Source organism: Sceloporus occidentalis, unplaced genomic scaffold (genome assembly GCF_023333645.1).
Source record: "Sceloporus occidentalis isolate IW3139 unplaced genomic scaffold, rSceOcc1.0.p SCAF_7, whole genome shotgun sequence".
Lineage (NCBI taxonomy): Eukaryota > Metazoa > Chordata > Lepidosauria > Squamata > Phrynosomatidae > Sceloporus > Sceloporus occidentalis.
Window position 1 is genome coordinate 81,125,213 of NW_028316987.1, and position 22,912 is coordinate 81,148,124.

Consider the following 22,912-nt stretch of genomic DNA (forward strand, 5'->3'; position numbering starts at 1 on the left):
GTTTAAGACCAGTTAAACAATCCAGTGAAAACATTAATTTCAAACAGCCAAAAGCACATTCAAAACATAGGAGAAAACAGCGCACACGTAAGTTTTTTTAAAAAGCCTTTTCAGCTCCAACCAGTTGATAGCTGAAAGCATGTCTAAATAAAAAAGACTTTGCCTATCAATAAAAAGAAGGTAGGGAATTCCAAGGCACAGGAGTAGACACTGAGAAGGCCCCTTCCATTTTTCTTACCGGACAAACTAATGAGGGTGGTGGGACTGATGCAGTGCCCTTCCCTGAAGATTGTAAGACTAGGGGCACGTATGAATACACACATAAATACAAACATATCAGAAGCTGTTAGCCTCTAAAGATAACTGACATTCAATTTACTTTTCAAATTTGATTTGAAAAAGTACAATTCAGAACACCCATGGTATCCAAATGCTAGCATATTTCTGTATTGAAATGTTGGGAACTCTCAGAACATATTCACAAATAATCCTCTTATGTCATTCCATATTTTTTTCAGTTTTTTGTTCCCAAGAGGCACATCATAGTATAATTGGAACACACTGTCTGTCTTAACTTGTAATTCACCAGAGAGGGAGGGAGGGTTTTTTTGTACAGGTTCTTCTCAGAAGAAATTGTAGAACCACACCACACATTGATTTGTCTTTTATATTTAATGTTCATGCTTTTTATGGCTTGTGCCTTTTATAAAATCACGGACAAATAGAGGTGATAAATCTTTTATGTATTAAACGTTTATCTTAATCTCCTGAATGTATAGTTAAAGCAATAGGTTGTCTGCAGATGTTACTATACATTTCTCCTAGGACAACTATACCCCTTCTAGGTCCTATGGCCCCTTATTTGGTATCTGAATGGCCTGCTCTTCCTTTTCATATTTAATTATAAAAAGTCTTTTCCGATCCATGATAATTTTTATCTGATTGATGGAACATAGAGGACCTTCCAGCAGGCCTTAAACCTTGGGCAGGTGCATATATGGAGAGATGCCTCTCTACGTATTATGCTCCCAAACATTTAGGGCTTTAAATGTCACTACCAGCACCTTGAATTCAAACTAAACATGCATTGTTAGCCAGTGCTATTCCTTTAAAACTAGTGATATGTGAGTTTTGTGTGATGATTTGGTTGGCAGTCTATCTGCTACTTACTGCAACTTTGAAATCATATTCAAGGGCAGCCCTACATGGAGTGCATTGCAGTAATCTAATTAAGCAGCTACCAGTCCATGGACTACTGGGGCTAAGTTATCCCTGTCTAGGAAAGGCCATCATTAGTGGACCAGTTGAAATGGATCCCAAGCACTTTGAGACCACCTGAGTCTGCCGTGATAAAAATAGATCTAAGAATACTCCTAAACTAAGCACTTCCTTCTTCAGGGGGAGTACAGTCCCATCCATAGATTTCTGGGAGCAGACAATGTTAAATAGTCCCCTGCCTCTGCAGGGAGGATCCACTACCACCAAGCCAAACATAATGAGGAAGTGATCTGACCATTGACAGTTGGGTTGCTGACCCCACCACCGCCACATTAGTCTTTGAGCATTGACACACTTTACAGGATTTTGGGAGCATTTCCAAGGACTAAAGTGCACACAAAACAATTGGGGAAAAATAGAAAGATGCTTTATTAGGCATATATTATATAAATGATGCAACTAAATGTGAAAATTAAGAAAAAAACATGTAAAAATGTGGAAATGTCAGGAACCCCACCCCCAGAAATTTATAACCTAGTACAGAAGGACAGAAAGAAAATTCAAGTATGGTTCAGAGAAACTGGAAAATTGAGAGGTTTTTATGTTCCTAACGCATAGTTTGGTAAAGTTGATGTTTTTGGAATACAGTTCCAAGACATAACTGGCTGGGAAAGTTATACTCCAAAAAAGGAAAAAAGGCTCAATGTAGATAATAGAATTCAGTTCTTTTTTGCTATTGAGTTGCTGTTCACCATTTTTGTTGTTGTTGATCTCCATTATTGTCTCTCTTACTATGCAGTCACTTCTGCTACTGGTTGGCTGAGCCCTCTGAATAGAAGCTTAGTAATGTGATGCTATAGAAAATGTTCTCTCATATTCCAAGTCACTAATTCTAGATTTTCTTTTACAGTGTAGCTCTTGCAATATATTACCACATCAAAAACAGGTATGTTAATATTGGGATAAGCAACATGTGTGGATGTGTGAATGTACCTTCAAATCACCTGTCAACTTATGACAACCCCATGAATTTCATAGGATTTTCTTAGGCAAAGAAAACTCAGAAGTGTTTTTGCCAGTTCCTTCCTCTGAAATACAGCCGACTGCATCTGGTTTTCATTGGTGGTATCCCATCCAAATATTGACCAGAGCTGACCCTGCCTAGCTTCTTAGATCAGATAGGATTTGGTGCCTTTAGAGCATTTAGACTACTAATTGGTTAACTCTTTCTTCTTTATCCACTATAGACACAGTTTGCGAGCAATACTATCTAATAAGGATTTAGGGCTGCTGCACATGTTACCAGTATTAGAATCACAGCCCAATAGCCTTGCCCAAGATACTCCAGGATTCCTGGAGCTAACACTCAGACCAAAAATAGTTTATAGTTAACAGTCACCATGGGAAAATGCTATGATGAAACCAGTTTTGTAGAAGGATAGTTACTAAAGATGAAATCCTAAAAATATGACAGAAATATAATAGAGTCAGGCTTGATATAAAAATATCATATAACAAAGCCCCTTTAAGCCACCCCAAAAAAGTATATGTTTGCTTTTCCTAATTCTACCATAGTTTTTAAGGGGATTTTTAAAAACATATAAAATAGCAAGAATGTAGAATATAGACAGAATATAGGGATGCCGAGAAAAGTAGAACAGAAGGTATATGGAAAAAATACTAAATACACACAGTTACCATCTGTGTGTAGTAAGCTGTTTACGTAGAAGTAACTGGCCACTGGTGTTGTACAATCAGCCTCTAGATTCCAAATAACCATGCTGGTAGCCAGAACTTGGAATTACTATTTTTGGACTATAACTCCCAGAATCACCCATCCAGCAGGGCCAGTGGCTGTTGTGGCTGGGGTATTCTGAAGGTGGTCATCCAAAAAAGTAACTTACTGAAGTTCAACTAACAGTCTTGGGAAAGAATAGGGCAGGAAAGACAACAAACCCCCAAAAAGCAAAACAAAAACCCTCCCAGAAACTGAAAGACAAGTCAATGTTTCATTTCTTCCAGTGTGCACAGACACAGTATTAGCTCATCCTTAACTATGGTAGTTGGCAGGCTGAGGAATTACATTTTCTGTTCTATTCCTATTGTATGGGTGTTTCCCATTTACACTGGTGTGGTTGTGGTGTGACTGTCCCCAGGGCTGCTCTAAAGCTAATGTTTAGAATTCAGAACAAAGATTGAGCATGGATTTCAGAGAAGATGATAGCTGGTGTGAATTTAGATCTTCCGTTTGTGGTATGTTTGTCAAGTGAATCCTTAGCCATTTTGTCCAACATGTTGTCCATGCGCCCTCTGCTGTATCCTGAGGATACTAAATTCTACCCAGTCTCAATAATGTTAGAAAAGCTCAATTGAATCAAAACTGAAATCTGTCTAGTTTGGCATCCTTTGTTGCACAGTGGTCAGCGGATGCCTACAGAAAGTTTGCAGGGTCCCCCAATAATTAGTATCATGTGTCTGACTTTCCATATAGCACTCATAACTTGATGCAGTGGATTTCAAATGTCCTCCTTCTTCTCCACCCATTTGAACACTTGTCCTACAAATCCCCCTTTTAAATTATTGGTCATCATCCTATCTAGTGGCAGCAAATCCCATAGATTAATTATGCCTGTTGTGATATTTCATAAGATAAATGTTTTCAGGTAGGATCCCCCCCCCCCCCCCCCCCGGGGCAGACTCAGAGCAGTATCAGAATAAGCCCCAAGTAAATTATTTGTTCTCTGCTGCCAGTGTGGGAATAGGTTAGACTTCTCTCACACTGGTGCCTTACAGATATTTGAGCTATATCTCTTATAGTCTCAAAACCACTTCCCATAATCCCATAGACAATACCTTCTAGTGTATTACACAGCTCCCACAATCATACAGATATGCTGTCTGTGAGATTGTGGGAGCTGTCGACGAACACACCACAAAATAACAGATTGTGTGTGTGTGAAATAGATCCTTCAATATATGAAGTGTCCTTCTCCATCTCTGCTTTTTTTCCTGTCATTTCTTCTAATCTTTCTCTTTTTCCAGGGACACAGATGGAAGGATGCTCCTAGATATTTTTGATGAAAACCTCCACCCCCTTTCGGTAAAAGTTCATCTACCCTATCATTTTTAAATGCAAAGAGTGTATTCTACCACTTTACTCCATCTCCCTCTATTTCCTACTTCCTTTCTCCAACTTATTTTGTAGTTTGCTCACCTTTTTAACAATGTCATTTCACTAGAAATCCGAAGTGCCGCCAGATTATGACAAACATGACCCAGAACAGAAGCAAATCTATCGCTTTGTCCGGACATTGTTCAGTGCTGCTCAGTTGACTGCCGAATGTGCCATTGTCACCCTGGTGAGTATGCTAAACATCACTATAAACTACTGAGTTGGATTATAATTTGTGCTGGGTATTCAGTTTACACATTCACGTTTATCTTCCAAAGATCGTATGTAAACCATTAAAACACTTCTGTCCTTGTTAATTGGGGGGGATCTAAATTACCCTCCTTTGTCCTTTAGGCAAAATGTGTTCAGTTTCTCCAATCTTGTTTTGGTATGTTTCAGCATTCAAAATCCTTCAGTCTTATGTTTTAAAATATGCTGATTGTGATTTTTAGTGAAAATGTGAAGTTTATGAGATTATTTCCTTTCCCCTTTTCTCTGAAATATCAGTAATACTTTTTGAAAGAAAGGCAGGATATAAATCCAATAAATATAGATCAATAGTTCCCAAACTTGGGTCCTCCAGATGTTTTGAACTTCAGCTCCTAGAATCCTGATTGTTGAGTGAGAGAGAGAGAGAGAGAGAGAGAGAGAGAGAGAATCTAGAAAAGAAATTAGTTTTGGAGGTCTTTAATAAAAACAAAACCTTGTATTTTAGGATTCTCAATGGTAAATTCAGTTTCAGAGTCTTATATGAGATTCACACAACCTGTTAATTTCCTAATGAGCAAACAGCCCACTTCAGAGCAACAAACTGGATATGACATTTGTCATTTGGCTTCACATTTAGTCAGTCTTTTCAACAACTGTGTAGCCATCATGGAGAGGGGAGAAAGGATCCAAACTCTGGCATGCTAGGGGGAGTTTTAGCCCTTTATTGCTGTCAGAATTGGAACACACGCACACACTATGTGTGGCACAGTGAAACACTCCTCCTCTTGTTATATGGTCCTATGCTAGCATGGAAAAAACTGTGTGTATGCCCTACCTTTAGTCAGTACATGTTTAAATGTTTTTTATATTTAATTTTTCAAAAAGAGCTATGCAATGTCAAATTGTTCAACAAACACTGCATCAGCTCTATGCAAACACAGAGAGAGCCATTTCCTCAGGAAGATTTGAAATAGGTTGGCTCATTGTATTACATTTGGGTGACCACCTTAGAACTTCACAGGCATTAGGCATAGATCTTCAGAGCTGACTTTGAGTGAATTTCACATCCTCATTTGAGCCTTCTAAGATCTCCATGTGTAAGTGATGTGTTGTGTTTACTCATTTCTTTTAAGGCCAACGAGGACCACCTCCATCACATGCAGCAACAGCAGTGTGGTAGCCACTTTTGCTTGGCAAAGTCCAAAGCATCTGTGTATGTAGGGTTGCCATAATTGTCCACTTTTACCAGGGACAAAATGTGGAACAAATTCAAGACCAAACTGTAGGACAACTGCAGGACAAAACTCAGCCCAAAATGTAGGACATTGAAGAAAAATGGTGGACCTTAAATGTCCTACATTTTGAGCTGAGTTTTGTCCTGCAGTTGCCCTACAGTTTGGTCTTGAATTTGTCCTACATTTTGTCCCTGGTAAAAGTGGACAATTATGGCAGCCCTATGTGTATGGATGATACAGCTAGGTGGGTCAGCCTGATGGTGCAGATTTTTTCCAGTTACCCCATTTGGCACACCCACACTACATCTCAAAGAAATGCTAGGGAAATCTCAGTCACCTAGTTGCCTGGAGCCCAAAAATAGGCACCTGGATGATCTTGTACCAGTTATAATTTGCCTGGATCTACTAGGTTGCTGAATTTTCTGTGGCAGCTCTTACAAATAATAGAGATATTAGGTGGTGTGAAAAAGGAGCAACTGCAGAAATAGTACAGCTGTAAGGGTAAAAGCATCCAGTCATCTGCAAAGTTGACTGGATGATCTTGTACCAGTTATAATTTCTAACTACTACCTACTCACAGAGTTGTTGTGAGGAAGAAATGCTGCCAAGTGGGGGGTGGGCTTTGCCATCTTGTATTCCTTGGAGTAAAGGCAAGATAGCACTGTAATAAAACAAACAGTAAAAATAAATTAGTTGATATAAATGCCCCCTAAGAGAACTAAAAAAAATTTCAGTGAGCTTATGAGGCTTTCCTCCTAAAAATCTAGACAAAGGAGCTTTTTTAATGATTAAAAAAAACCAAAAGACTATAGCTCCCTTTCCCTTCTCTCCAGCTTTGATCTTCCCTTAGGACAGTAATTCGGTTGTAAAAATGCTTTCCTAGAAAAGATACTCAAGTGCCTTGTTCAGTAAGACCCAGATAAATGTACAGAAGCTCACTAGGCAATGTGACATAGGGGTGGTTTTAGCCATTATTATATACAGTACAGTAAAGAGATCTATTTAAAGAGCCTAGACTGGATTATCTGTGGAACAGGCCAAGGGATACTGTTACAGACTCCCCTGCTGATTGATTAATATAACACACAGGTGGGGATGGTCATCGTGCTGGCATCCTGAGGATGTTACAAGCTGGAATTTTTCCATATTAGTAAGCTAAGTCTTAAATCACTGTAGCTTCAGGCAAAGAATCTTGGACAACTATCAGTAAGTAACAAGGGCATTAATAAGAGCTGATGGATGCTGAAAGGGCTGTGTGAGTGACTGGCACACATTTATGGTTGATGTGAAGTGATATTTAAACACACACACACACACATCCATTCTGCATGTCCTGCTGAGACAAGTTGAAACAATTGGAATAGATGAAGGTGAGAGTTCTCCACTTTAAAATAAGGCTTTATGTTTAAAGAAGATTTTTCAAGGAGTTGAAATGGCAGTAAATGCTCAGTCATTCTGCTACTATGCTTTTCTATTTAAAAAAACCCAACAATCCTCAGTGACCTGGGTTTTTATTAAGGTAATTTTACAAAAGCAGACAGATAATTCGAGAAATTTCTACTCTGAACTGTTTAAGGTAGCTCACTCCCATATGCAAACCCTTTGCTCTGTCAGCTGTGCAGTCTTATTTGATGGCAGCTGTGCTATGTTGCTGTGTGCGTTTCAGTTTGCATTTGTACCTCTTAGGATATATTTATGAGGCAGAGTAAAACCCTTGAAGACGCCTAGTTTTGATTATCTGTTTGTGCTACAGAGCTTGAGAGTTTTTCCTCTGCATGGAGGAAGAGATTCTGTATATCAAGCCAATTCTGGATGTTTTGTTGTTATTATTAACTGTCTGTTGTTGAGACTTTTCCAACCCACCCATCCCATCCTCCACTGCTATGGTTAGGTCTTGTTTCCTTTGAGAAAAGGCAGAATATAAATAAATGTTGTTGTAAATTTAGGACTGTGACCTTCCTGGTTGAGTCTAGCCATCTGTCATGTAGTCTTCCTCTTTTTTGTTGCCTCCTACCTTCCCTGGCATTATTATCTTTTCTAGTGAGTCATGTCTTCTCATGATGTGGCCAAAGTATGGCAACTTCAGTTTCATCATCTTTGCTTTGAGGGAGTATTCAAGATTAATCGGGTCAAGGACCCATTTGTTTGTCTTTCTGGCTGTCCACGGTATCCTCAGCACTCTTCTCCAATACCACATCTCAACTGAGTTGATTTTCTTTCTGTCAGCTTTCTTCACTGTCCAGCTCTCACACCCGTACATGATAATGGGGAATATAATGGCATGGACATTTCTAACTTTAGTGCTCTGCTGTATATCATTACACTTTAGGATCCTGTCTAGTAATTTCATGGCTGCCCTTCCCATTCCTAGTATTCTTACTACAGCCTTATTTTTGCTGTTGTTTTCTGCTGCCTTTCTGTTTCCCTACAACTACGAGGTAATGCATTGACTTGAGTACTGGCCCCAGGAAGACATGGTTCAAATGGTCTCCTGGCTTGGAGCTTTTAAGGTGATCTTGAGATAGTCACAGGGCTTCCAGATGTGATGGATTGGGAGTGGGTAGTGCAATTGCTGTGCCCCATTACAGAATTTCACAGGGTTCCAGACAACAGTCTTTTCAGCTTGTGGCCTTCACTTTGCCCCAAACAACTGTGCTGGCTTCAGCCTCCAACTATGAGCCACCTGGAGCAAGCTGCTTGTGTAATAGGGCACTGCTTAGTACAGGGCTTGTCCAGTTGTATTTGTAGGTTGGCTTTCTGCACTACAGCATTAAACCAGAAGTATGAGAAGCAGAGGGAATGGATCCTTCAGAATATATACAAGTGGCTGTGTTTATTGCTTTGAAATAGCTGGAATCACTCCTAGCTAGATCCTTTTCTGTCAGGAGGCCTGCAAGGAATCAAAAGGGAAGTTGTTCATTTACTGGCTGTCTGCTTACAGGGTTCAAAACCACATCAACTATTTTTCTGCTCACTTTCAGATTTCCTGTCATTGGAAGGGACCTTGAAAATTCCATCTCCTGGGGCTTGTTTCAGGCTAGTAAATCTTTGGTTTGCAGAATATAATCATTCTGAGCACTATGAGTTTTGAGGCCTGGGTTTTGAGGAAATGAGCAGCCTTGACCTTCCAGCCTTTACACAGCCATTCACATTGTAGTGCAGCCCTGACCTGGAGACTGTTGTGTGCTTTGTCAAGTAATCTTGTCAGCCAGTTTGCACTGTTTCCTTGGGGAACTGCTGTTTAACAATCCAAGCAAATGGTATTCTACATACTGCATTTCCCTTGCACATACACACTCAACATACATGCTTTGCATTCACTTACTTCTCCTTTGGTCCTCCCTTTGAAGTAGACAAAAGTGGGATGAATCAATAGCTGCATGTTTGGCAAGTAGTCAGGAAAGATGTACAGACCATCCCTGAGACATTTGTCTACTCATACTAAAACTTGGGTGCTTTCTTCAGCATTACTCAGATGTTTGATCTGAGAATTTTCCAGAGTTACTTTCTCTTTTATTCTAAGTAGAATCTGATGAAATGTTACAATTTTCATTGTTAAAATGCAATTACATTTTTACTCCATCATTTTCCCAATATGCTGAAGGTATATAGAAGACAATGATCATTTGCCCAGTCTACTTTCACTGTACAATCGCTGTTAATTTTGGTAGGGCTTGTTGTAGTCACAGTGCTTGGTGGATTCCTCCTATGCATTGGAAATACAGGTCTCCAGCAGATAAAAGGGGAGGGGGAATTGCCAGTCCTCAATGCCTTTAATTAAGTCTTGTTTTCCAATTAAAATTTTAATGCTGCAAGAAAAGGGAAGTCATAATTAAACACAATCTATCTAATTTTCCAACAGCTCTGTGAAGCTGCCTTCTTTACACCAATTAGTGGTGAAATTTAAATCAGAAGGGAAGACAGTTAAATTATGATAACCCATAGTGGAAGTTTTAATGAACACTAATTGAAATAATTGAATGTCTGAATTTTTTGTTTAAATTGTTGGCTGAGATATTGTTCCCCAAAATCTTCTTGTTGTCGGGAGAGGGATTTTGTTGTTGTTGTTTATTTGACTTTTAAACTTGACTAGGTTAGCAGAAGACAACTAATCAAGATTTAGGCTATGTCCTATGTATAGTTATGTGGGAGTAAGCTCCATTGAACATAATAACAATAACAAGTACATGTCTATACCGCTTATAAGTGAACTAGCATTCCCTAAGCAGTTTATAATGTGTAAGCCAATTACCCCCAACAAGCTGGGTACTCATTTTGCTGACCTACGGAAGGATGGAAGGCTGAGTGAACCCTGGAGCCCTGCCTGGGATCAAACTTACAACCTTGTGGCTGCAGTACTGGCATTTAACCACTGCGTCACCAGGGCTCATTCTTGATTTTAGACCTTACAGCCCTAAAATTGCTGTTTTACAGCCCAAACCTGTATATGTCTACTCAGTAGTTAGTTTTATTGAAGTCAGTGGAACTTACTGTCCAGTTAGTGTGAAGAGGTATGCAGCCTTAGCTTGTTCCCACAGTTTGTTCCATAAAATTGTATCTTTGTGCACCATGGACTTTAGTGACATATGCTATATATAAGTATTAGTACAAATTGGTAGGAGCAGCCCCACATTAGAATCCCCACACCCTTTACCCATATTCATTGCTTAACCTACAGTAAGCAGAAAGATAGTTCTTTGTACTCCCATCTGTTAGATCTGCATCTGTTCCAAGTGACTGCAGGAACTTCTGCTACTGAGGGCAGGGAACTGTCTATTATCCCCTCTGTTATAAACCGCTCGGATTCCCAGTGATTGGGTGGTATATAAATAAATCCTATTATTATTGTTGGTGGTGGTGGTGGTGGTGTTCAGGCAATAGGTATGGTTGGTGGGGACAAGAGACAAAGCCTTCTTAGCAGGTGTAGGTCTTGATTTCTCTTCCCAGGGAGGCTAGAATGGCCCCTTCTCTGCTATCATTCTGTCCTGACAAGAACAGAAGGGTTTTAAAGGAAGGACCTTTTAATTCTATTGTTTTAACTGCTTTTTGTCATTTAAATACTGTTAAATACCTTTTGGTAATTGCAAATGTCAGCACTTTGGAGTGGGTTAGGAGAAGTGACAGCATGAATCCATTTTTATTTGTCCTGTTTTACCTTCAGTCCAATCTCTTACATGTGCTTACATGTAAGAATGGAATAGGTGAGCTTCATAATGTTGTTGCCTTTTGTGCCAGCTGCTGTGGGGAAGAGAGGCCAGTGGGAAAAAGTATATTTGAGCTGTATCAAAGGTCAGGGTTGATACTTCCAATCCTTTTCTCTGCCATTTTTAAAATGACTCATGAGATATTTCCACCCGCCTCTTTTGATCAATTTTGAAAACAAATGTTTCCCAAATGTTTCCAGTGTAGATGTTTGTAGGTCAGCTACTGGTCAGATGGACATCAGCTCAGACATTGAGAACACATAGTATTGGCAAGACTTTAAAATGACATTTTAAAAAGTAATCAGGTTTTTAATTATTTCTAGAAATGCATACCTTAGATCAAACTTTGATAAGAATGGATATTGCAGTCAAGAAATAAGAAGACTAAGAATGGAAATGGCTGCCATGAAAGGAGGAGGCAAGATCCTGAAGTGTCAAAATATACAGCAGTACACTAAAGTCAGAATCGTCTAAGCCATTATATTCCCCATTACTAAGTACGGGTGCAACAGCTGGAAAGTGAAAAAAAGCTGACAGAAAGAAAACGCATTTCAGGTGTGGTGCTAGAGAAGAGTGCTGAGGATACTATGGACAACTCAAAAGAGAAACAAATGGGTCCCTGGCCAGATGAGGCCTGAACTCTGTCTGGAAGCCAAAACGACTGAATTGAAGATGTTGTATTGGAGCCACATCATGAGAAGGCATGACTTGCTAGAAAAGACAATAATACTAGGGAAGGTAGAAGGCAGCAGAGAGAGGAAGACCTCATACTAGATGGATAGACTTAATCAGGGAGTTCAGGGCCTGAATTTACAGAACCTGAGCAGAGCAATGGAGGACAATATTAAAGACTATATTGTTTAGAGATGCATTCCCAGGGGCAAGCCCCTCTCTGACCGAGGATGCCTCCTTTTAACCATCCATTAAGAAGCCAACCCTTCCTCCAGTCCATCTGTCTTGGTCCAGGCCTCTGAGGTGGAGAAAAACTGCTGGACCTGATCCCCTTCCCCACCACCATTCCCTTCTCCTTTTGTGTCGTGTCTTTTTAGATTGTAAGCCTGAGGACAGGGAACCATCTAACTAAAAGATTGTATGTACAGCGCTGTGTAAATTTACAGCACTTTATAAATAAAAGTTAATAGTAGTAGTAATAATAATAATAATAATAATAATAATGGGTCTTGGAGAAGTCTCATCCACAGGGGTGCCATTAGTTGGAGTCAACTCAAGGTCAATTAACAACAACCAGCAATGCAGTTCTTATGTTAAGTATAATTACAGACAGGGCAAGTTTACACACACGCACACCCCTGATGTAAGAACTGAACATAATTGGAAATGTAGGTCTTGCTTTTATTATGTTCTGTCATTTACAGGATTAACATTTTCCAAACTCTCCATTCTGAGGTCAACAATCAGGAGTGTAGTGTTCTTGTTTTTCTTGATTTTTTCCCTTCAGTTTCTATATAACAAGGGGAATCCAATGAACTCCTATCATAATGTGTCTTTTCAGGTGTATCTTGAAAGACTTTTAACTTACGCAGAAATAGATATTTGTCCAGCAAACTGGAAGCGAATTGTGCTGGGTGCAATTCTACTGGCGTCAAAAGTTTGGGATGACCAGGCAGTGTGGAATGTGGATTACTGTCAGATCCTGAAAGATATCACAGTTGAGGACATGTGAGTTCACTATGCTGACTTGATTTTATCATATCCTTTTATTGAATGTACATCAGCTGTGGGAAAACTGGTACTCTTCTGATGTTTTAGATTAAAGTGACCATCAACCTCACAGCATAGCTAAGGATTATGGTGATTGTAATCTAAAACATTGTGGGAGGGGGAGATACCAGATGGCCTACTTTTGTTATATACTCTGAGTGCAGATGCTCCTGATTTTTTGATTTACAAATGGGAGTGAATGTTGTTTTGCCTGCTTTTTTTGTAATTAAAATTACAAAATTTAAAATTGTATGAAAAATTACTTCAATATGGTTTGCATGATGTACCACATATGTATGTATTTTTCTGTAAAACTGCTTCATAAATATAAATCCATTCAGTTAAAAAAATGACTGGTGCCACACAAAATTATTTAGATACCACTGAAATCATGAGAGAAGTTATGATTTAAGTCCTATTGATATCAGTGGGAGGCACATTAAAGCAAAATAGGGCTAATTCAGGGATGGAAATTGCAGATCTTCAGATGGTGTTGAACCTCAACATCAACTAGGGTGGCTAGAGCTGATGGGACTTGTAGTTCAACAACAACCTGAAAAGCTGTTCTTACTCCCACACTAAATACTATTGCTAGCTTGAACTAAAGTAGACGCATTGAATCAATGGGATTTATGTAATTGTTGATTTACCATTCAGGGGGAGAAGCAAAAACATGGGGAAAGGAGATACTGAATAGAAGACTAGCAAAAAAACTCCTAAGAGTGGCTTGCAGTTTTTGTAACAGTAGGGTGGTGCCCTGCCCCATAACTTAGTTTGACTAACATACTTCCTTTTCTACTTTTCCTGTCATTATATTTTCTGGACAGGAAAACATTGTTTGTATAGGCTTGAGAAAGTAGTTCTACATTGGGCTGATATGCGGTAGTGTATTAAAAGCCCTGTGTAGAAGCATGTAAAATAAGAGAATTTCTTTTCCCCCAAAATTATATTATATTATTCACAAGTTGAAATACAGAATTATTTTTACAAGTCAAAATGTGCATTGAATTATCTAAATAGGTAAATCACAAGCAAGCACAGCATGGATCTGATTGAATACACTTTTTCAGTTTTATTTAAAAAAAAAATACTGTTGAGCATCTGGTATTACATTTCATCCTTGGCAATTTGGCTGTGTGGTGAGGCACAAGCATGCTACAGAAAACGAGTAGTTGATATTCTATGAGTATAAAAAAGTAAATGCTTAAGTGAAAATTACATTTATTGCATCTAAACATGAGGAGAGGAGATATATTCTTGAAACTGCATGGATTGAAGATGTGTGTGACAAGCTTCTGATATATTTACTTTCTCTGGCTTTCTCTCCCATTAGTGTGTTAAAAAACTGAAGTAAATTATAGTTCTACAGGTTGGTTATTAACATGAATCTTTAGATTTGTCATATCATTTATTTTTGCAGGAATGAATTAGAACGACAGTTTCTTGAGTTGCTGCAGTTCAACATCAATGTCCCTTCCAGTGTTTATGCCAAGTATTATTTTGATTTGCGCTCCCTCGCTGAAGCAAACAACCTGAGCTTTCCACTGGAGCCCCTCAGCAGGGAAAGGGCGTGTAAACTTGAGGTGAGACCCTTGCTCTCCTTATGGACACAGAAAGCTTGCTTTTTTCTAATTTTACACAGTTGCCTAGGTTTATTGAATGCAACACTATTAAATGTGCTACCTGCCATGGGGGATGGATATTCAGCACTTTGACCTTGGTAAATTCTCTGTTATTGCCACCAATTACACACTGTGCCACCCTTCCCCTTCTAGAAGAATGTGTTTCCCAAGTAGCATAGAGATTTTTGCACTCAGATGAAACAGGAGAAGCCAAGGGTTTGGGTTTGACATAATCAGGTGAGCCTGCCTGTCTTTCTCACATGCCTATTTCTGTGTTGTTTACTTACATCCTTTTCTCAGAAAATAAGAGTAAAATCCACCCTAGGCATACTGAGTCAAATTCTAGCATGGCAAAGAATGATATGTTCCATTCATTTATTATGGCCAATAGCCAGCATAAGAGTGAGATGTTGAAAATTGCTCATACCTAGATGTCTTACATTTGCTCTGCAAAAGGATCTTGTACAAAGGGATCTTCTATGGCAGTGATTTATTTATTTTTATAAATAAATAAATATTTTATAAATAATGATGGTGAACCTTTTACAGACCAAGTGCCCAAACTGCAACCCAGACACCCCTTATTTCTTGCAAAGTGCCACGTCCCTCTAACTTTCTAGTAAGAAACTCTGACAAACTCTGTGCTAGGGCGACAGCATGTGTGCCCACAGAGAGGGCTCTGAGTGCCACCTCTGGCATGCGTGCCATAGGTTCGCCATCACTGTTCTATGGTATGACCTAAGAGAAAGAAGTTAATAGCATAAGTTTTCATTGACTGACGTCTATGAATGCTTATGCTACCAATTTATTTGTCTTATATCTAAAACGCACTGCAAAAATAATCCAATTTGAGACCACTTAAACTGCCCTGGCTCAGTGTTAGGTAATTTTGGGAACTGTAGTTTTGTGAGACATTTAGCTTTCTCTGTCAGAGAGCTCTGGTGCCATAATAAACTATAATTCCCAGGATTGAATTCCAGGTTTTGGCAGCTTCAGCACAGTTTCTGGCTGCAGTTGAGGTGTGCATTGTGTAAATGCCAAGCCCCCAACATGGCCCAATGGTGTCCCTTTTGGCCTATCTGTTTTGGGTCTTTAACTGCTCTGCTCTGGTGCCACAGCAAACTACAATTCTCAGAATTCCATGGCACTGAGCCATGGCCATTAAAGTGTAAAGGTAGATCTTTTGTCATCTGCCTTTTCCAAACAGTTGAGGTACTGGGACTATCATCTTCAACATAATTTAATCAGCTAATTAGATAATAAAGCTAAGTATTACATAGTCCCTAATAATGTGATGTTTGTATTGTTAATAAATATGATTTTTTAAAAAAATTGAGAGGAATTTTGTCTAAAACAAACTTAGTTTAAGCCTTCAAAAATTCAAATAATATTTAGAGGTTAGAAGATATGATAGGGTAACATTGGCCAGTGGTATTCAAACTTTTTATCCTTGGGACTTCTCTCTGCTTTTACATCTACATGTGGATGTCGCACACACACACACCCCCACACACACTTGACGTAGTATGTGAATAATTTTTTTGTTTATTTAGTGAGTATATTTTGTTTTGCACATTCATGTACAGTCAGCCCTCTGTATCCACAAATTCAACTATCCACAGCTTGTAAATATTTTTAAATTTCCAAAAAGCAAACTTTGATTTGCCATTTTATGTAAAGGACACCATTTTACTTCCTTTGTATTTAATGGGACTTGAGCATTCACAAATTTTGGTATCCATAGGGGGCCCTGAACCAAACCCCAGCCAAGGGCCCACTGTATATTCATATTTTAGCATTTATGAGGAAATAACATCATTCAAATTAGAGCAGTTTCAAATGAGGTTAATGTTGAACTCAAAGTATGTGTATATTTTACACATAAAACAGTTTGGGAAGATGAAGAGGGGGAAGAGGAGGGATTGGAGCCTCCAAGTCTCATGTCCTGCTTGAGCAACTCATTTTTTGGGAGCCACTTACATAGGCCATATCTTTTTCAAAAATGCAAATACTCCCAAGAAGTAGCAAACAGTGAACATTTTGAAAGGTTTGTAAGATTATTCAAGTAGCTTACCCTTTAAAAATAATAAAAAAAGCTTTTATATGCATGATCTTTCTGAGCTGTCCCAAAGGGAAAAATAAATCAAGCTGAGGTTTTGAGGAGGTGTTCTTACTTGAGAGGAAAATTCAGCAAAAGAACCTCTTGATGTTGGCATTTTCTCTGTGTTTATACCCAGCCAGCATGGCCAGGAGCCAAGAATGATGGGAACTGTCATCTGGCACCATCTGGAGTGCCATCAATTCCCCACCTGCTCTATAATCTCAATAAACTCATAAAAATTATTATCTAGAAAAATATCATGGAGTCTTAAATCTGAAACAACAGTTTCAGTCCTCAAAAATAATACCTCTGATCTACCTGCCAGTATCTCTGAACAACAGCTTTTCCAATGAAATTCAAGATAAAATTACTAACCTGAAGTCATATTTGAGTTTATGTCTTTAAACCTTTCAATGGCTGCTTTGACACTCCACAGTGTATTGATTATATCGTCATCTTAACATGGTAAACAAAAAATTAGTAAGGTTAAATGAACCAAATTCCTTACCTTTTACCAAAGTATTGACATTAATAGTGTGGGGTTGGTGGACTCTCCAAAACTGAGTTAAGAAATGAAGAGGACAGGGTGGAAAAAGTTAAATCAAGCTTAAAATGGGACTGAATTTAACTCCCATCTTCATCCTTATTTCATTTTTAAAAATTATAAAACAACAGTTTGAGGAAAGGTACATTAAGTAGACTGTTTAAGAAGCACTAATTTTACATCATTCATGTTAAACTTACTGAAGAGATTAAGGCAGAATTGTGAAAACTTGTTTTTTTCTTGCTCATCCCTGAGAGGATAGGAGGAGATGGATTGGCAAAAACCTGAGTGATCTACTGGTGGTTGTACAGACTTGGCATATCTATAATTAGGATAGGACATTAACAGTAAATATTTTTGCATGCAGATTCAGTCCCTAGTATTCCTGTATTAAAGGATCAGGTAGTACAGTACTGGATTTTTGTTTCTTCCATTTAACCCTTCTCTTTTGGCCATCTCCCTACAGGCCATCTCTCGCTTGTGTGAAGACAAGTATAAGGACTTCAGGAAATCTGCAAAGAAACGTTCAGTCAGTTCGGACAATCTAACTGTAGTTAGATGGTCACCTGCTATTATCTCCTAACAGTGAAGTCTGGGATATTCCTCTGAAAGTACTGTTTCTATCACCAACTTTGGGCAGCAGGGGTGTTTTGGTTCTTCTTTTTTTTTCTTCATTATTGGCTTTTCTTATTTTTAGATCCGCCTCTACAGTGCCTCCCCTGTTGAGTAGCACACAAGAATAAACTGAGGGACAGGAGAGAAAGATCAGTACATTGGAAGGAATGTTGGAAGCAAATCGGTTTTGTTATTTACTACAGATCTTGTCCTTTTTCATAAAGAAGAAAATGCATGCATATAGTTAGAAGAGGAGAAAACAAGAAAGGTGCCATTTAAACAAGAAAGAAAGATCGTCAGCAGAAGGAGTGGTATGAAAATGAAAACCACAAGATAAGCTTGGAAGAAGTGCCATAAGAAATGAATTGGAAGTGATTCATGTTCTCTTTGGTATCTTCTATCAATTCACTGGGTTTTTTTGCATTCCTTCCTGGATTGTTTTTCTCGCTTCTACAAAGCAACAGCTATGAAGAGGGCAGTATCTACAGTAGCACAACAAAAGCCTTTGGATTGGACAACATTGGTTGGTTTCTTCTCTCCTCTCCCATTCAACACATTGCGCTTTTCTTCATAAGCTGTTTAATTAGTTTTCTCCCCTTAATTATTATGCGTGTTTTGTTTCATGTATGCCTTTGTTGTATTTTTGAAAACAACATTTGACTTGATTTATAGTGCTGAACCAAAAGTATACAAAAGAAGATCAGGTGACCGTTTGTAACTTCATTTTCTTGTTCTTTTTTTTTTATTTATATAACAACCAGGTAAATGATGCTTCATGGTGCATCATGAATACTGGCTGTTTCATAGTAAATGTGGCTGCATGTGCCTTCCTACATTCTTTGAGATAGTTTATTTTTCCTTACTATAAAAGTTATGATTGTTGGAAGAATTCAGATGACAGTGAAACTTGGGCCAAGGAGATGAAATTTGCATTGGATGTGGTAGTCCTTTTTGCAAGATTTTCATAGCATGTAGAGATTTAGCAGAGTTTTAAGTGCGAGAGATGGAGAGAGAGCCAGAATCTCCTTTTGTATGGCCCAGGTGATTTCCTTCCTTTTCTGGTTCAATGTTGCAAGCAATAGCCTCAAGTTTTTTATATGTTTACTTTAAATGGAAACCAATCTGTTTTTATAAAATAGAAAAAAAATAGAAAAAAGTTTTTGTTCTAGTGGAAAAGGGTCCATGGAAGACAACGACGACGATGAAAAAGAAAACTATATTAATTTTACGAAGTGTTTTGTCACAGGTTAGATTTCAGAATAAAAAAACCTGTTTTTAAAAATTACATTTTTTCAGTGTAGGTGCTTATAGAAATTTAAACAAAATGCAAACTGTGAAGAAAATTTTGTTGCTTTGTTGATTATATTGTACTTTTTTGTTGTGACTACTGGGACCCTCCTTCTTTTCCTTAATAGGATAAATGAGTTGAATACCCACTTTAAAAAACAAAACAACAACAAAAAAACCAAACCACCCTATCGCTGTAAAAAATACTTGTGTTCTACATAAGTTTCTGAACTATTTTGCACATTTGAAGAAAGCGTGACATTTTATAATACAGAAAACAAAAGCAGATATAATGTTCACATTAGTGGAATCACATGAACTCTGTCCTGTGCAAGAATGGTGAAACAGATGACATTGACCTCAGTGTGTTGAATTTGTTTTATGTGCACTACTGGAGCAAAACATGAAAAGCCTACACTACCAGAAAGTTCTCCTGTACAATCCTTCCATTTTATCTGTACTATTATGCCCAATTCCCAGTCATTTCATTGGAGGCTTGTACAGCGTGAATGCCCATCAGCATGCTCGTGAACCGTCCCATTAGTTTCAGTGGTAGCTCTTACAGGAGGCTTTCCCATCTACATTCCTTTATCTGGTCTCATTGAGCCTTAAAATTCCACTTAACAACTAGTTTACTTGACTGTAAGGTCTAAACAGCTGAATTGAGTATTTTCCATGTAAAGGCACACCCATGCAGCTCAAATTTTGGGGAGCCAGGCATATACTTCTACTTCTTCCTCTCCTTGTAGTCAGAGGCCTGGAACCAATGAGGACATGTCCAGAAGCCTGGCATGTTGCTTTTGTGATTTCCTGCAAAAGTAAACATTAGTCACTTTTTAAACCACCCTCTTTAGCAGTAGGAGCTGCTGTATGAGAATCATAAAGTGTTTGGTTCTTATCACATATGGATTCATGTTAGTCCTCTTGGGAAATGGGCAGGTTGGCTGTTGGCATGCAGGTCCCCTGCTGGCCTGCATATAGCTAGGAAATGTTACTTTTTTGTACCCCAACTTCCAGATCCACCCCCTCTCTTACTGTCGAGGGGGGGGGGCGGTCTGGGATTTATATTCCACAAAGGCAGCAATTCAACTTCTGGGCCCATGTCGCTAATGTATCATCTCCACAGCCAGCCACAAATCCTAGTTAGGCAGGGAATTTTTATTTCCCTAAGACAGTTGCTGCATTTCTTTCTTGCTTTTACAATGTCGAGGGTGTAAGGAGTTGCTGATTAGGTGTGTCCTAACTGTATTTAAAAGCTATTATTGAACAATGGTGCCCTGACTATGGTAATTGCCTTAAAAGGATAGGGCATTGAAGAGGTTGAATTGCCAACAACTAAGCATTTTCCTCTACCTTTCAAACATTACTCCATAACATAACAATTTTACTCACCTCTATTCCCTGATCTTTAAAATGGTTCTTTCCTTTTTCTTGTTGTTGTGCCAATATATCAGAACTCAAGAGTTTTGAGGCTCCATCCTGTCCAGCCTTTGCCTGTTCTTTTTTCTTGAACAAAATGTTTTAAAAGATATATTTTAAGTTAAAGGGGTAAGAGAACAACAAGAGTGAAAAAGAGTCAGTTTTTGATAGAAATGGGTTGCAGCCCCGCTATCCAATATATAAATAAAATTTTTACAATGTTTTGTTTTATCAACATTTTGTGAAACAATATTTGGGCTGACTTTTCTAGCAAGAAAGTCATTGTTCTACATTTTGGGATGGAGCTAGAGGAAGACAGAAGACAGAAAAGTTTGCATTATGTAAAATTCTCAATGCATCTACTATAATTTTGTGAGGTTTATTAAACAACTTTAAAGATTGTATAGTCTATTTATTGTATGTATGTACATACAGTCTGATACTTAAAATTTCAAGTGGATTCCGTAAAACCTGGCTCAGTCTTGTTTAGACTATTGGATATCGTTTTAGCCTTGTGCACTGGATTCTACCTCTGTATAGGAGAATTTTCCATATTCTTCAATTAGTACTGATTCTGTGATTTAACTTGGTTATGTTTCTTGCACTAACAATTAAAAAAAGAGAAATCTACTATTAAATGTGGGGCTTTTTTCCTCATTTTTAATGTTTAAGTATAAATTATTCTGAACCGTTTTTTAAAGAGGTTTCTTCCCTGTTTGGTTCTATAAACTCTTCCAAGTTTATAGAGGTTGCAAAAGAACTCTTGAAAAATTCTGGTCTGTAAATGATCCCGTGTGCTTCCGCAGGACTGAGTGCTGTAAGTAGACAACTGTACTCCCCAATGTTAAACCGTTTTGAACAGTACTGAATGTAGAGGCAACAAGCACTGTCTGTGCAAACAGGCCTATTTCGTCATAGCTGAGTGTATTTTCAAAACTGGAGTTGGTAAAATGGCCTTGGAAATAAATGTGTGTATTTATTTTGACAGTTTATTTATTAAAATATTTACATCCCAGCCTGTATGTGAGGATCTCAGGGCAACTTAAAAGAAAATTAGTTTAAACCAATAAATACCAACATTAACTTTAAAAGGCTAAAAATATAATTAAATTGTTTATCAGTTAAAAACCAATTTAAAACCAATTAAAGTAATTTAAGATAATGCAGCCATAACACATGGGCAGCCTGGATAAAATCAATTAGGCCTGAAGACTTTAATAAAAAGCCAGGGTTTGACTTGTGCCAAAATGATACAAATGTTGGCATCAATTGGGTTCTAAGGGCAGAATATTCCACAAGGGATGCCACTTCAGAGATTGGCTGTAGATAGATTTAGCAGCATATCTCTGCTTACGTTTCTTTCCAAGCTGAGATGTTGTGAAAGTATGGTGGTGGTGGGAAGCATATCATGTGAGGCTATGAAGCTACACTGGACAGTACAATGCTTCTGAAAGGATGTGGCAGAATAAAATTTCCATTGGTTAGATATAAAACTTCAATAACCTATAGAGGTCATGGTTCTCCCACGACTACAGTGTAATATTACACTCTTTAATATGAATCTTAGGCCCCATACAGACTGGCCAAAATAAAGCTGCTTCGGGTCACTTTGGAGTTAGGCTGTTTAAAAGATGCATGCATCCTAAGAGTCCGGAAGCTGCGCCAAAGCTGTGCTCCAGTTCTTAGGACTGGATTGTGGCTTTGGCGCGGGCTTCTGGATTTAGTATGCATGCATCATTTAAACAGCATACTTCCAAAGTGACCCAAAGCAACTTTATTTTGGCCTGTCTGTATGGGGCCTTAGATCCAAAACACAATGCAAAAATAATCCCGTTTGAGACCCCTTTAACTACCCTGGCTCAATGCTAGGGAATTCGGAGAGCTGTAGTTTTGTGAGACATTTAGTCTTCTCTGTCAGAGAGTTCTGGTGCCACAATAAACTACAATTCGCAGGATTCCCCAGCACTGAACCAGGACAGTTAAAGCAGTCTCAAACTGGATTATTTCTGCAGTGTGTTTTGGACCTTAGTAGACTGCAGGCTAAATGTAAGTCAACAGCATGATGCAGCACCTAAAATACGACAAGATATTAGGCTGCATCAATGGAAGTATAGTTTCTAGATCAAGGGAAGTAATAGTACCACTCTGTTCTGCTTTAGTTGGACCTCACGTAGAACACTGTGTCCAGTTCTGGGCATCACAATTCAAGAACAATATTGACAAGCTGTAAAGTGTCCAGAGACCAAAAAGGTGAAAGGTCTGGAACCCATGTCCTATGGGGAGTGATTTAGGGAGCTGGGTATGTTTAGCCTGGAGAAGAGAACGTTTGGAGATGATATGATAGCTACATTTAAATATTTGAAATGATGTCATATTGAGAATGGAGCAAGTTTGTTTACTGCTGCTCCAGAGATTAGGACACGGAGCAATGGATTCAAACTACAGGAAAAGAGATTCCACCTAAATGTTAAGAAGAACCTGCTGGTAAGAGCTGTTTGACAGTGGAACACACTACCTGGGAGAGTGTCGGGAGTCTCCTTCTTTGGAGGTTTTTAAGCAGAGG

At 38.5% G+C, this 22,912-nt stretch overlaps 1 protein-coding gene across 4 annotated transcripts in view; it reads left to right on the forward strand.

Moving 5' to 3' along the window:
- The window catches only part of LOC149310020 (cyclin-Y), a 122,431-nt gene extending 101,681 nt beyond the window's left edge, over nucleotides 1-20,750 (forward strand). For 2 of the 4 annotated variants that reach the window (XM_089533502.1, XM_089533504.1), the window contains 6 exons: nucleotides 2,129-2,164; nucleotides 4,261-4,318; nucleotides 4,458-4,577; nucleotides 12,553-12,719; nucleotides 14,182-14,344; nucleotides 17,495-20,750. In XM_089533502.1, the coding sequence (XP_089389628.1) occupies nucleotides 2,129-2,164; nucleotides 4,261-4,318; nucleotides 4,458-4,577; nucleotides 12,553-12,719; nucleotides 14,182-14,344; nucleotides 17,495-17,611 (661 nt within the window). In that variant the 3' untranslated portion in view covers nucleotides 17,612-20,750. The remainder of the gene's footprint in view (nucleotides 1-2,128; nucleotides 2,165-4,260; nucleotides 4,319-4,457; nucleotides 4,578-12,552; nucleotides 12,720-14,181; nucleotides 14,345-17,494) is intronic. The other 2 variants (XM_089533503.1, XM_089533505.1) reach the window with 2 other exon arrangements.
- The last annotated feature ends 2,162 nt before the right edge of the window (nucleotides 20,751-22,912 follow it).